Raw genomic sequence first — 13,194 nt, 5'->3', positions numbered from 1 at the left:
AGCATCTACACCATATTTGAGTGTTGGCAGCAAACTTGCGAAAGTGAAAGAAAGTGAAGTCGCTCAGTCGTGTCCAACTCTTTGCGACCCCGTGGACTGTAGCCCACCAAGCTCCTCCGCCCATAGGATTCTCCATGAACCGCAATTCCGAAACCAAGTTGGAAGTGAGCGCTAGAGGAGACACACGAAGGCGCTTGCGCAGTTATGCCAACACGTCGTCCAATTAGAGACGAAGCGGTCATCTCGTCCAATTAGGCGGACCCGGAACTGCGGCAGGAAGCTACTGCGCACGCGCCAGGGACTTGTCCGCGATTGGCTGCGCTGAGGCGGGCGCCTTCAGATGCTCTGGCGTTGGGGGTGTCGCTGTCTACTTCGCGTAGTCCTGGTACCTGGGCCGTCGCTCCCTTCGGATTCTCGCCGGTGCGTCCCTGAAGGGGGGAGGCGTGTGACGCTGTGACAGGCTGTAGGCTTGTGTGGGACAAAGACGCGAGAGGCGCCGGAACGAGGCTCCGAAGGAGGCGGGAGGGCAGGAAGGCGGCGGCGTAGCCGCAGCCGCTTCCTGCGGGTCTGGGAGTGCCGATGGGGTCTCAAGTCTGAGGGGTCCTTGGCGGCCGGCCGTGGGGCGCTGGTGCCGGAGGGCGGGCCGTGGGGGCGCGTTTGTGGTGGGGAGGCCGCCAGGAGAGGCGACTCAGCGCGGTGGTGCCTCCGCTCCCGCCCTCCCGCTCACCTCCTGTGGCGCTTGGGTGTCTTTCTTCAGGATGCAGCTATACTCTCCTGCGCGGTATTAATTAGAATTGACTGAGTAATGGAAGAATTTTTTTGTTTAGCGGTGCCTCAAAAATCAAAGGAGCGACTTGAGCCACGAAGGGAAATACCGGTAACGCGTCTGCCTGCAACGGGGGAGACCCAAGTTCGATCCCTGGGTTAGGAAGATCCTCTGGAGAAGGAAATGGCAACCCACTCCAGTATTCTTGCCTGGAGAATCCCATGGACAGAGGAGCCTGGTGGGCTATAGTCCATGGAGTCGCAAAGAGTCGGACAGGACTGAGCGACTTCACCTTCTTTCTAATGGAGTTGGAAGGCGGAAAGCAGAAACAGCAGGGGAGGTGTGTTGTTGGTTCTTGACTGTTGTATTTGCATTCTTGCATCCTAGAGGTTTGATGATTCTCCTCCCACGCCCGCGTTAAAGCCAAACAGAATCCCTAGATTCTGGTCAATATCTCCTTTGTCCAACTTCATCTTTTGCTAGACCCTCTCTTGGGACCTTCCTCAGCTCTGGTCTCATAGAACGTTATGTGTGAGATATCTAATAGTAATTTTCATAGATAGTAACATTACAGATAACATTGAGTGTTTGCTGTGTCAGACTTTATTGTAAGTACTTTAGGTATTTGATTTAACCCCCGCCTGCCCCCAACCATCTTGGAGAAGGCAGTGGCAACCCACTCCAGTACTCCTGCCTGGAAAACCCCATGGACAGAAGAGCCTGATGGGCTGCAGTCCATGGGGTCGCTAGGAATCCGACACGACTGAGCAACTTCACTTTCACTTTCAAGCACTGGAGAAGGAAATGGCAACCCACTCCAGTGTTCTTGCCTGGAGAATCCCAGGGATGGGGGAGCCTGGTGGACTGCCGTCTTTGGGGTTGCACAGAGTCAGACGAGACTGAAGCGACTTAGCAGCAGCAGCCAACCATCTTATGAATAATCATTATTTGTTGTCCTTGTATAGTTGCTAAGTCCTGTCTGACCTCATGGTCTGAAGCCTGCCAGGCTTCTCTGTCCATGAGATTTTCCCTGGGGAAGAATAGTGGAGTGGGTTGACATTTCCTTCTCCAGAGGCTTTTTCCCGACCCAGGGATCGAACTCGCATCTCCTGCATTGCAGGCAGATTCTTTACTACTGAGCCACTGGGAAAGCCCAAAGAAGTTATGTAAACCGTTGAAGATCACATGATAGAAATGTCAGTCCATACTTATATTCAGGCATTGGCCTCAAAAACTGTATTCTTAACTGTTGCACAGTGCAGTGGATTAAATTGCCTGGTAATATAGGCCTTCTGATGTGTCATTAGCCTGAATTTGCTACTTTACTTGGGAGAACAGAAATAGGCAGGTGTTAGAATATAACAGATGTTAGAGTATCACAGTTCAGTTCAGTTCAGTTCAGTCGCTCAGTCGTGTCTGACTCTTTGCGACCCCATGAATGGCAGCACGCCAGGCCTCCCTGTCCATCACCAACTCCCGGAGTTCACTCAGACTCACGTCCATCGAGTCAGTGATGCCATCCAGCTATCTCATCCTCTGTCGTCCCCTTTTCTCCCTGCCCCCAATCCCTCCCAGCATCAGAGTCTTTTCCAATGAGTCAACTCTTCGCATGAGATGGCCAAAGTACTGGAGTTTCAGCCTTAGCATCATTCCTTCCAAAGAACACCCAGGACTGATAACCTTTAGAATGGACTGGTTGGATCTCCTTGCAGTCCAAGGGACTCTCAAGAGTCTTCTCCAACACCACAGTTCAAAAGCATCAATTTTTGGCACTCAGCTTTCTTCACAGTCCAACTTTCACATCCATACATGACCACTGGAAAAACCATAGCCTTGACTAGATGGACCTTTGTTGGCAAAGTAATGACTCTGCTTTTGAATATGCTGTCTAGGTTGGTCATAACTTTCCTTCCAAGGAGTAAGCATCTTTTAATTTCATGGCCACAGTCACCATCTTCAGTGATTTTGGAGCCCCCCAAAATAAAGTCTGACACTCTTTCCACTGTTTCCCCATCTATTTCCCATGAAGTGATGGGACCGGATGCCATGATCTTCGTCTTCTGAATGTTGAGCTTTAAGCCAACTTTTTCACTCTCCACTTAAACTTTCATCAAGAGGCTTTTTAGTTCCTCTTCACTTTCTGCCACACAGCAGAGTGCCAAATGGGAAAGGGCTCAGATAGCACTAATTTAAGAAGTAATAAGGACTCAGAAACATTTAGGGGGAAGTATACCAAAGTCTTTGACTGTGTGGATTATAATAAACTGTGGAAAATTCTGAAAGAGATGGGAGTACTAGACCACCTGACCTGCCTCTTGAGAAACCTATGTGCAGGTCAGGAAGCAGCAGTTGAACTGAACATGGAACAACAGATCAGATCAGATCAGTCGCTCAGTCGTGTCCGACTCTTTGCGACCCCATGAATCTCAGCATGCCAGGCCTCCGTGTCTGTCACCAACTCCTGGAGTTCACTCAGACTCATGTCCATCGATTCAGTGATGCCATCCAGCCGTCTCATCCTCTGTTGTCCCCTTCTCCTCTTGCCCCCAATCCCTCCCAGCATCAGAGTCTTTTCCAATGAGTCAGTGGAACAACAGACTGGTTCCAAATAGGAAAAGGAGTACGTCAAGGCTGCATATTGTCACCCTGCTTATTTAACTTGTATGCAGAGTACATCATGAGAAACGTTGGGCTGGAAGAAGCACAAGCTGGAATCAAGATTGCCAGGAGAAATATCAGTAACCTCAGATATGCAGATGACACCACCGTTATGGCAGAAAGTGAAGAGGAACTCAAAAGCCTCTTGATGAAAGTGAAAGTGGAGAGGGAAAAAGTTGGCTTAAAGCTCAACATTCAGAAAGCTAAGATCATGGCATCTGGTCCCATCACTTCATGGGAAATAGATGGGGAAACAGTGGAAAGAGTGTCAGACTTTATTTTGGGGGGCTCCAAAATCACTGCAGATGGTGATTGCAGCCATGAAATTAAAAGATGCTTACTCCTTGGAAGGAAAGTTATGACCAACCTAGATAGCATATGCAAAAGCAGAAACATTACTTTGCCAACAAAGGTCCATCTAGTCAAGGCTATGGTTTTTCCAGTGGTCATGTATGGATGTGACAGTTGGACTGTGAAGAAAGCTGAGTGCCAAAAATTGATGCTTTTGAACTAGATGTTGGAGAAGACTCTTGAGAATCCCTTGGACTGCAAGGAGATCCATCGGGTCTATTCTGAGGGAGACCAGTCCTGGGTGTTCTTTGGAAGGACTGACGCTGAAGCTGAAACTCCAATACTTTGGCCACCAAGAGTTGACTCATTGGAAAAGACCCTGTTGCTGGGAAAGATTTAGGGCAGAAAGAGAAGGGGATGACAAAGGATGAGGTGGCTGGATGGCATCACCGACTCGATGGACATGAGTTTGGGTAAACTCTGGGAGTTGGTGATGGACAGGGAGGCCTGGCGTGCTGCGGTTCATGGGGTCTCAAAGAGTCAGACCCGACGGAGCAACTGCACTGACTGAACTGATACTGATGTCTAGCACTTCCTCAGTGTCATGGTGGTAAAGAATCCACCTGCCAAGCAGGAGACCGTGAGAGCTGTGTGTTCAGTCCTTTGATCAGGAAGTTCCTGTGAAGTATGAAATGGCAACCCCCTCCATATTTGTGCCTGGAAAATTCTATGGACAGAGGAGCCCGGGTGGCTACATTCCATGGGGTCGCAAAGAGTAGAACATGACTGAGCACACACACACAGTGATATCTGCAGTTTACTCTGAAATGCATCATCAGCAAGTTAGATGACTTGGTGGATGCCTAAGGGCATATGTAAATGGCAGAGCTAGAAATCAAGCCAAGGCAGGCTGGCTCCAGAGTGTTTTCTTAATCCCCACTTTGCTGCTTTTCCCATACTTGCATTCTCATATTCATTAATATTTTCTTTAGTTTAGAGGATAAGGAGAAGGGTTGAAAAATTAGACATGATAGGATTTAGGTGTAGAAAAGTTTAAGGGTTTAAGATAGTGATTCTTAAATGTGAGATTTAGGAGCACCAGTGGCAATGCTTTTGGCCGAGATATTTGGAGAGCCTTTAGAAACTGTCAGCTGAGTCTTAGTAAAGCCATTAGTGGGTTTGACTAAACCGGGCATTGAGGGTGAACAGCGCAGTGAAAGTGGTGTAGAACTGGCCTGCCTTGTTGAAGTGCCTAGTGAGTAAAATGGGTTCCTCAAATAGTTTTGAAGTTCGAGGGGAGTTCTCCGGCTTGGGACAATCTTTTCCAAATAAGCTTTAGCTGCAGAATGGTAGATTGTCTGTAAGGGGGAAGGCTTCAGTCCAGTGTGAAAATGTACAGACCATGACAAAAACATGTTTTTATCCATAAGATGAAGGAAGTTGTGTGAAATCCATTTGCCAGACCTCAAATGGTCCACTAGTCAGTGTAAAATATCTGGGAGAAGTACTCTCAGGTTCCCTGGGTTGTATTTTAAACAAGTGGGACAAGTGAGGTAGGCACTTTTTTGTGGCCTTGTTAATATTCCTCATAAACATTGATTCATGAACGCTATCATTTTGTCAGTAGACCAAGTGGTATTATGTACAGTGCTTGCAGTAGCAGTTCAGTCGCTCAGTTGGGTCCCACTCTTTGTGACCCCATGGACTGCAGCATGCCAGGCCTCCCTGTCCATTACCAACTCCCAGAGCTTATTCAAACTCATGTCCGTTGAGTCAGTGATGCCATCCAACCATCTCATCCCCTGTCATCCCCTTCTCCTCCCACCTTCAATCTTTCCCAGCATCAGGGTCTTTTCAAATGAGTCAGTTCTTCGCATGAGGTGGCCAAAGTATTGGAGTTTCAGCTTCAACATCAGTCTTTCCAATGAATATTCAGGACTGATTTCCTTTAGGATGGATGGATTGGATCTCCTTGCAGTCCAAGGGACTCTCAAGAGTCTTCTCCAACATCACAGTTCAAAATCATTGATTCAGAAGAATTGATGCTTTTGAACTGTGGTGTACAGTGCTTAGGAGAGGGAATTTTAGAGTCTTTAATAGACTGGGTAGTTATTTGGTCCAAACCAGAGCTTTCTTGATATTAAAATATCAAGCCATTAATTATTGAATTTCCAATCTTGTTTTTCGTTTTCTGAAGCCACTTGTTGGGCTTTTCTAGCCAGTTTTCTAAATTACCATTTAGAAGAATATCCATTGGGACTGTGAAAGAGCTTTGGCTGCTGTTGGTTCCTTTAAGGGTGGTATTTCTTGTGGAAATATCAACAGGGTGATTTCCCTTAGCTTTCAGAGTCAAGTTTAGCAGAATGTTAATAGTGGCTAACGTGGCAGGTAAAAGTAATGCATCCAGTCACTCCTGAACATAGGGACCTTTTAAAAATTTATTTCTCCTGAAGTAAGGAAGCCACATTGCTTCTACAACATTCCAAAATCTTGAGCTGCTCTGAAAGCATATCTACTATCAGTGTAAATATTGACAGTTTTGCCCTTGGCTAAAGTACAAGCCCATATAAGAGTATATAATTCAGTTTGTTGAGTTGAAGTAGTAAAGGTGCTACCTTGACTACTATCAAAAGGAGTTCCAATATTGTCACTCTCCCAGCCATCAGTGAACCATAAGATGTCAGTGTTACCCAAAGGAATTTTTTTGCAGATCATTCACAAGGAATCAGATGATCCCTCAGTGTTAAGCAGTCGTGAGGGACTTGGTTGATAGAGGGGAGAAGAGTAGTGGGGAGGGTCAGCTTCTTACACTGTAGAAGTGTTATGTAAGGAGTGTTTAACAAAAGGACTTCGAGGCAGCTGACTTGGAAATGTTGAATTTAGGAGGATTTCTGCGTCATAAGTGTTAATGAGGATCCCACAACTATTTTCTTGATGGTCTTAACCAAAAGGCAGTGGTAGTAATGATTGTAATACCCTATGGGTTGTTGGCGGTCCCCGTGTTTTTGGATGAGTATGCAAGGGCATTTCCTTCCTTTTCATACACAAAAAGGAAAAAGGAAATCTGATAATTAGAATGCCCAAGGGCAGGTGGGTTCATGAAACTTGTTTAAGGCCTTACAGACTATGTTTTCCGGTTCTTCCCATAAAATTGGTTCCTGTTGTTCTTTAGTAAAACATATGGAGGATTGGCCATAAGAAAAATTTAGAATGTTATCAAAGTGATAACCGACTAGCTTAAGAAAGCCTCATAGTTGACAGTTTTGGGTTTGGGCTTCCCTGGTGGCTCAGCTGCTAAAGAATCCACCTGCAATGCGGAAGACCTGGGTTCGATCCCTGGGTTGGGAAGACCCCCTGGAGAAGGGAATGGCTACCCACACTAGTATTCTAGCCTGGAGAAATCCATGGCATCGAAAAGAGTTGGACACGACTGAGTGACTTTCATTTTCACTTTGGGTTTGGGGAAACTTAGGCACCCCACTCCACTACTCTTGCCTGGAAAATCCTATGGACGGAGGAGCCTAGTAGGCTGCAGTCCATGGGGTCTCGAAGAGTCGGACACAACTGAGCCACTTCACTTTCACTTTTCACTTTCGTGCTTTGGAGAAGGAAATGGCAACCCACTCCAGTGTTCTTGCCTAAAGAATCCCAGGGACGGGGGAGCCGGGTGGACTGCCGTCTATGGGGTCGCACAGAGTCGGACACGACTGAAGCGACTAGCAGCAGCAGCAGCAGCAGCAGCACACTATGAAGACTCTCTGGATCTATACACCGCCCTTGTTCTGATATCAGATGCCCTAAATAGTGAACCTGGCTTTGGGCAAACTACAATTTTTCCTTGGTGGTTTTATGTCTTATTAGGCTAAAACCTTTAGCAAGTGGATACTGTCTTCCATGGAGGCAGGTTGAGAGGGAGAGCAAAAAAGCAAGTCATTCACATATTACAACAGAGTAGAACCTGTGGGGAACTTTTTATCATACAGGTCAGCCTTTAGGGTTTATAAGAAATAAGGAGGACTCTCATTAAAACCTTGAGTTTTTACTGTCCAGGTGAGTTTTTTCTTCTCAAGTGAGGGCAAAAAGGCATTTCGTAGCTTCAGTCAACTGGAATGCTAAAGAATACACTGATAAATCAGTTACAGTAAATAATTTACTTCCAGTGAGAATGGATTTTAGTAGAGGGTTAGGAACAACAGCCAAGGTGTCAAGAGATAGCAGTGTTGTTTATTGCTTGGAGGTCCTAGGGCAGCTCTACCTTTGGCCCTTCGGTTTTCTCACCAGTAAAACGGGAATGTTACAGGAGTATAACTAATACTAGGGTTTGTAAAGTTTGAGCCTTGTAATCTTCTGTTATGGGTTTTATGCTTTGAAGGGCTTCTTTACTTGTAGGGTATTAATTAATTTGGGGGCGGGGATTTGAAGGATCTATTAGAATCTTGATGGGAGTGCGTGTGTGCCTGCAAGCTTACTAAGTCGCTTCAGTTGTGTCTGACTCTTTGCGACTCTGTGGACTGCAGCCTGCCAGCCTCCTCTGTCCTGGGGATTCTCCAGGTAAGAATGCTAGAATGGGTTGCCATGCCCTCCTGAGTATCTTCCTGACCAGGGATCAAATTGGCAGGCAGGTTCTTTACCACTAGCGCCACTTGTAAATATCTCCCTTGATGGGAGATGCACTGTGAATTTTGCCAACTTCAGGTATAGATTTTGCCCATAAGGATGGTGGTAGCTGATTCAATAGGGACAGATGATCTATGTTTTCTGAATCAGCTCTAGTAACATGAGAGATGAAGCAAATACAGGTTGTCAAAGATAATTCCATTCACCTGGTTGGCTGCTTTACTACTATAAAAACTCTAGAATTATTTACCCTTTGGGAGAAAGAAGTTCTGGCATGAGACTTTTCTAAGGAAGGATCAACCTAATAAGTGGGTTTGGGCAGAGAAACTAAAGGGAAAAGGGTGTGTATCTCTCAAGTGACCTAAACAAAAGGGTATAGATTCAGAGACAGGAATCAATTGAAGTTCATTAGAGATCCCCACTATTTGCTGGGTGAACTCCGGGAGTTGGTGATGGACAGGGAGGCCTGGTTTGCTGCGATTCATGGGGTCGCAAAGAATCGGACACGACTGAGCGACTGAACTGAACTGAGTACTCTGAGGCAGAGGCTCCTTTTTGTAGTGGTGTTGAACACTGAGAGTAAGGCTCTGATGTCCTTTAAGACTGGAAGAGACTCATCCTCAATCTGGCAAATGTTTCTCCAAACTTTTAAGAGGAAGAATTGGGAAGAACCCCTGTGGTTTCTCAGAATCCCTTCATTGACAGTTGGGAGAATGTTGGAAAGGCTGGTTAGAGGGCTAATGGCACCTGAAAGCACTTAAATTTTAAGTCTCTTTCCAGTGTCCTGACTGTTTGAAGTTGTAGCAAAACTAGGAGGGCTTTGGTTTCATTTAGGGTCTGGACTTGCATTTATTTCCTGGACTTGAATATTAAGAATTTTGGCAGACTTTCTTTGAGGTGACTCATCTAGAGTGTGAAAGAGCTGGTTTGCTAGATTAGCTAAATCTGGAATAGGCATAGTTTTCCATCCTATCCTGGTCCGTTTTATTAGAAGAGAAAGGTCCTGGTTCAGCCCATTAATGTACTTAGAGTTAAAAGCTACCTAGGTGGAATCAACATCTGAAGGAAAAAAACAGAGTTTTTTAAAAAAACAATTTAAAGTTGGAATAGTTATGAACAGATTCATCACATTTTTTTGTGCAAGCCTGAGTTTTGTTCAGATTAACAGTCTTTGCAAAAGTCTGTGAAAATGCCTGATGGAGTCACCTGGAGATTGCTTGAGCCTGACCATGTACGTTGGTGGACTGGTCTCCGGGTTGTAATTCTAGAGACCTTTCAGTATTTTCCCAATTAGTGTGTGTGTGTGTGTGTGTGTGTTTTTCTGCCACGCTTGCGTGGCTTGTGGAGTTTTAGTTTCCTGACCAGGGACTGAACCCCAGCCCTGACAGTCAGTGCACCCATTCCTAACCAGCGCACTGCCAGGGAATTCCTCCAAGTCAGCAGTTTTCTTACTGTGGGCCTGACTTCGCTGACACACGTATGAACCAGCTGATACAAGTTGGAGAAACCAGGTTGATAAGTTTGAATGACTATACTAAACTCCAATACAAACCTGTATCTTTGTTTACTTTTGGAAAATCTTTGACTATTGCTTGCAGTTTAGCTTTAGTTTAGGGTTTATAAGAAAGCAAGAGTTTATCCTCTGGGTCCTCAGAAAGCTTAATTTTAAAAGGCAGGCTCTGATATGTTCAGAGGAAAAGGGGATAGGAGACTTTCAGTGAAAAAGGGAAGTTCCACTGGAGAGTTATTACGGGGGAACTGAGGGTGAAGAGGAGGTGTAGGTGGTGTGGAAGGGAAGAGAGATGGTGCCAGAGGGCGGTCCTCAGCATGAGGGCTGAGGAAGAGGGGTAGAGGATTTTGAAGCTTTTTTACCTTTCTTTGTTTGCATCAGCTAAGATGTTATTTTGCAAAGAGACAATTTTAGGTTCCTGATAACATTTGGAAACCTCAGAATAGCAATCAAAATACTCATTTCCTTCAGTTTTGGGAATTTTAGAACTATGATTGTCCAGTTTGGTTTTAAGAAAAGTTAACTTTGGGAATTTCACAAGTTCCTCCTAATGGCCGTTGATGTTCTAAATTGCTTTTGGGTAGGTTGGTCCATTTACCTGGAAATGTGCATGCAGAAGGACTGCAGTGTTTAAACATAAAATCGGCCGGAGTCCCTGTAGTGGTAGAGTGCACCCTCAAAATAATTTAGGTAACTGGGATCCCATTTCTCAGAGTTTTTTCTCTGGAGTGAAAGAATAAGTTTCAAAAGCCTAAACAGCTCAAATACCTTGTAGGTCTAATACCAGCCAGTTCTAAGGGGACAGCCCAGTCATGCAAGAGCCAAGCTAAAAGCTGCTCAGCAGAACTCTAGTGAACAGCCTAAATCTGTGGGAGCGAGCCCAAAGCTTTAATAGTGAAGTTCCACTAGAACAGCCCATTTCAAAGGGAATCTGGCCAAAGGTTGAACTGGCACATTTCCGGTAAAACAGCCCCTGTTCTAAAAGGGCTCAGGCTGGAGGCTAGTGCAGTTATAGTTGAAACAGCCTGCTTTTTAAAAGTGTCATGCCAAAGTGCCAAATGGGTACTCACAGACAGAACTAGGCCTTAAACAGAAAGAATGAGTTCCTGAAACAGATCCTGAATAAAACCTGGAGAGCTTCAAAACCCAAAGAGGATGTAAGCTCAGATCCAGGAGAAAGACTTACTCTCGAGCCCCAGGGTTTAAGAAGAAAAGCACTGGGCACCAGTGGACTCGGTGTGGGTCCTGCTCACCTGCCTTGTTTGCTCACCAGCCTTGGAGTCATCACGGGTCTTCTCTGGATCCCAGTCTTAAACAAATAGACTGCCAGTTATTTCTCCGGGTAAAATGGGTTTACTCGGGATCAGCAAACAATTGCGGTTTGTGGTTGGCAGTCATGGTGAGCCATGTGCAAAACCTGCACACCCAGGAGAGGAGAACACTTTTATGGGTGGGGGCAAGAATTGAGAAGGCTATTGTAGGACTTCCCTGGTAGTACAGTGGATATGAATTCGCCTGCCAGTGCAGGAAACATGGGTTCGATCCCTGGTCCAGGAAGATCCCACATGCTGTGAGGCAGCTAAGCCCCTGCAGCAGGACTACTGGAGCCCACACGCTCTAGAGCCTGTGCTCCCGTTAGTAGAAGCCGCGCCAGTGAGAAGTTCATGCACCACAACAAAGAGTAGCCCCTGCTCGCTGCAACTAGAGAAAGCCTGTGCATAGCTGGAGACCCAGCCAAACCAAGAATAAATATAAAAGGGCTAGGGTAAACAGAGTCCATTGAAGGAATTGACAGTTTGAAGTCTAGTGACTTTTCTTTCATTTTGGGGGGAGGGGGCCGGCCCACGCACTGCGGCATGTGGGATTGTAGTTCCCTGACTAGAGTCCACCCTGACACCTCCCCTCCACTCCCCTCCACAGTGGAAGTGCGGATTCTTAACCAGTGGATCACCAGGTAGGTCCCAGTAGGGACTTTTCATTGGCTGAGTTTTGACAGTTTTATTGGCTGAGTTTTTGCCAGGCAAGAAGAGGGTTCTTCTTCTAACTCTCGGTTGTTGCTATCATCATGTACTGGGAGAGCTTCTCCATCTGGCCTCTGGTCTGTATTTTAGTTGACATTTCTGTTAATTTTTATACTACTGCTGATCCCTCAAACTATATCCAGACTGATTATTTATCAGATACTCATGTATTTCCTCATTTTTACGTTGCTGAAAGTGGGAAAGGTCTAACCAGCAGTGATAGCATGTCCCAGCTTAATTGGCTGTAGTTCTTTTTTTCTTTGTAGAAAATTGGAAATACACAGTAAAGAAGTCAGAAGAAAATAAAAATTACTGGTACTTCTGACATCTAGATATAATGTTCATATTGTGGCATGTGTTTTTCTAGTCTTTTAGAACTCTCTATAGATGTGTAATTTTAAGTTAATAGTTCAATGTGTACGCTTAGATGAGTTTTAACAAACTTGTAACCACACTGCAATATGATGGAGCTTACCTTGATCACACCTGAAAGTTCCCCATGCCCCTTTGCATTCTAGTCTTTAGCACAAACTTACATACTATTTTTTTGTCTTTTTCTATCACTGAAATGTTGCTGAACATGTTTGGTAGCCATTTGTGAAATTAAAATTTACTGTTTTTAGAGCAGTTTTAGGTTTAGCAAGGTGGAGGGAGATGTTTTAGGTTTACAACATTAGGTTTAGGTGGAGATTTCCCATGTACCCATGCCTTCCCTTGTTACCAGCATCCCTCACCAGAATGGTACATTTGGTGTACATTACCATTGACACACATAAGCACCCAGAGTTCATAGTTTACATTAGGATTCATTCTTGGCCTTGTACATTTTGTGTGTTTGGACAAACATGTAATGACATGTATCCATCATTAGGGCATTGTAAACTATACTTTCTCTGCCTTAAAAAATTTTGTGGTCTGCCTTTTCATCTCTGCCCCTCCCCTAACCCTTGGCAACTGCTGATCTTTTTACTCCATACTTTTGCCTCTGTAGTTTTCTAGGATGTCACTTAGTTGGAATCATATAATATGTAGCCTTTTCAGATTGGCTTCTTTCATTTAGTAATATGCATTTATGGTTCCTCCATGTCTTTTCATGGCTTGACAGCTCTTTTTCTTTTCTTTCTTTTTTTTTTTTGTTAAGTGTTGAGTAACATTCCGTGGTCTGAATGCACAACAGGTTGTTTATTCATTCACCTGAGTGCTTGGTTGCTTTCAAGTTTTGGCAATAATGAATAAAGTTGTGATAAAACATTTTTATGCAGGTTTTTTCAACTCTTTGTTGAAGGGAGTTTATCCTATGATAAAAATACATTCAATTTTTTAAGAAAGTG

General features: G+C 44.9%; 1 protein-coding gene across 3 annotated transcripts in view; it reads left to right on the top strand.

The window, feature by feature from the left end:
- Window positions 1-306: 306 nt before the first annotated feature.
- The window catches only part of RAD54B (RAD54 homolog B), a 118,136-nt gene continuing 105,248 nt past the window's right edge, over window positions 307-13,194 (top strand). For 2 of the 3 annotated variants that reach the window (XM_070382974.1, XM_070382977.1), the window contains exons 1-2: window positions 331-420; window positions 828-1,106. In XM_070382974.1, coding sequence (XP_070239075.1) covers window positions 988-1,106 — 119 coding nt within the window. In that variant the 5' untranslated portion in view covers window positions 331-420; window positions 828-987. Of the gene's footprint in view, window positions 421-827; window positions 1,107-13,194 lie in introns of all 3 variants that reach the window. The other variant, XM_070382976.1, reaches the window with a different exon arrangement.

Source organism: Bos mutus, chromosome 14, assembly GCF_027580195.1.
Source record: "Bos mutus isolate GX-2022 chromosome 14, NWIPB_WYAK_1.1, whole genome shotgun sequence".
Taxonomy (NCBI): domain Eukaryota; kingdom Metazoa; phylum Chordata; class Mammalia; order Artiodactyla; family Bovidae; genus Bos; species Bos mutus.
This window is presented reverse-complemented; position numbering and strand designations above follow the sequence as displayed.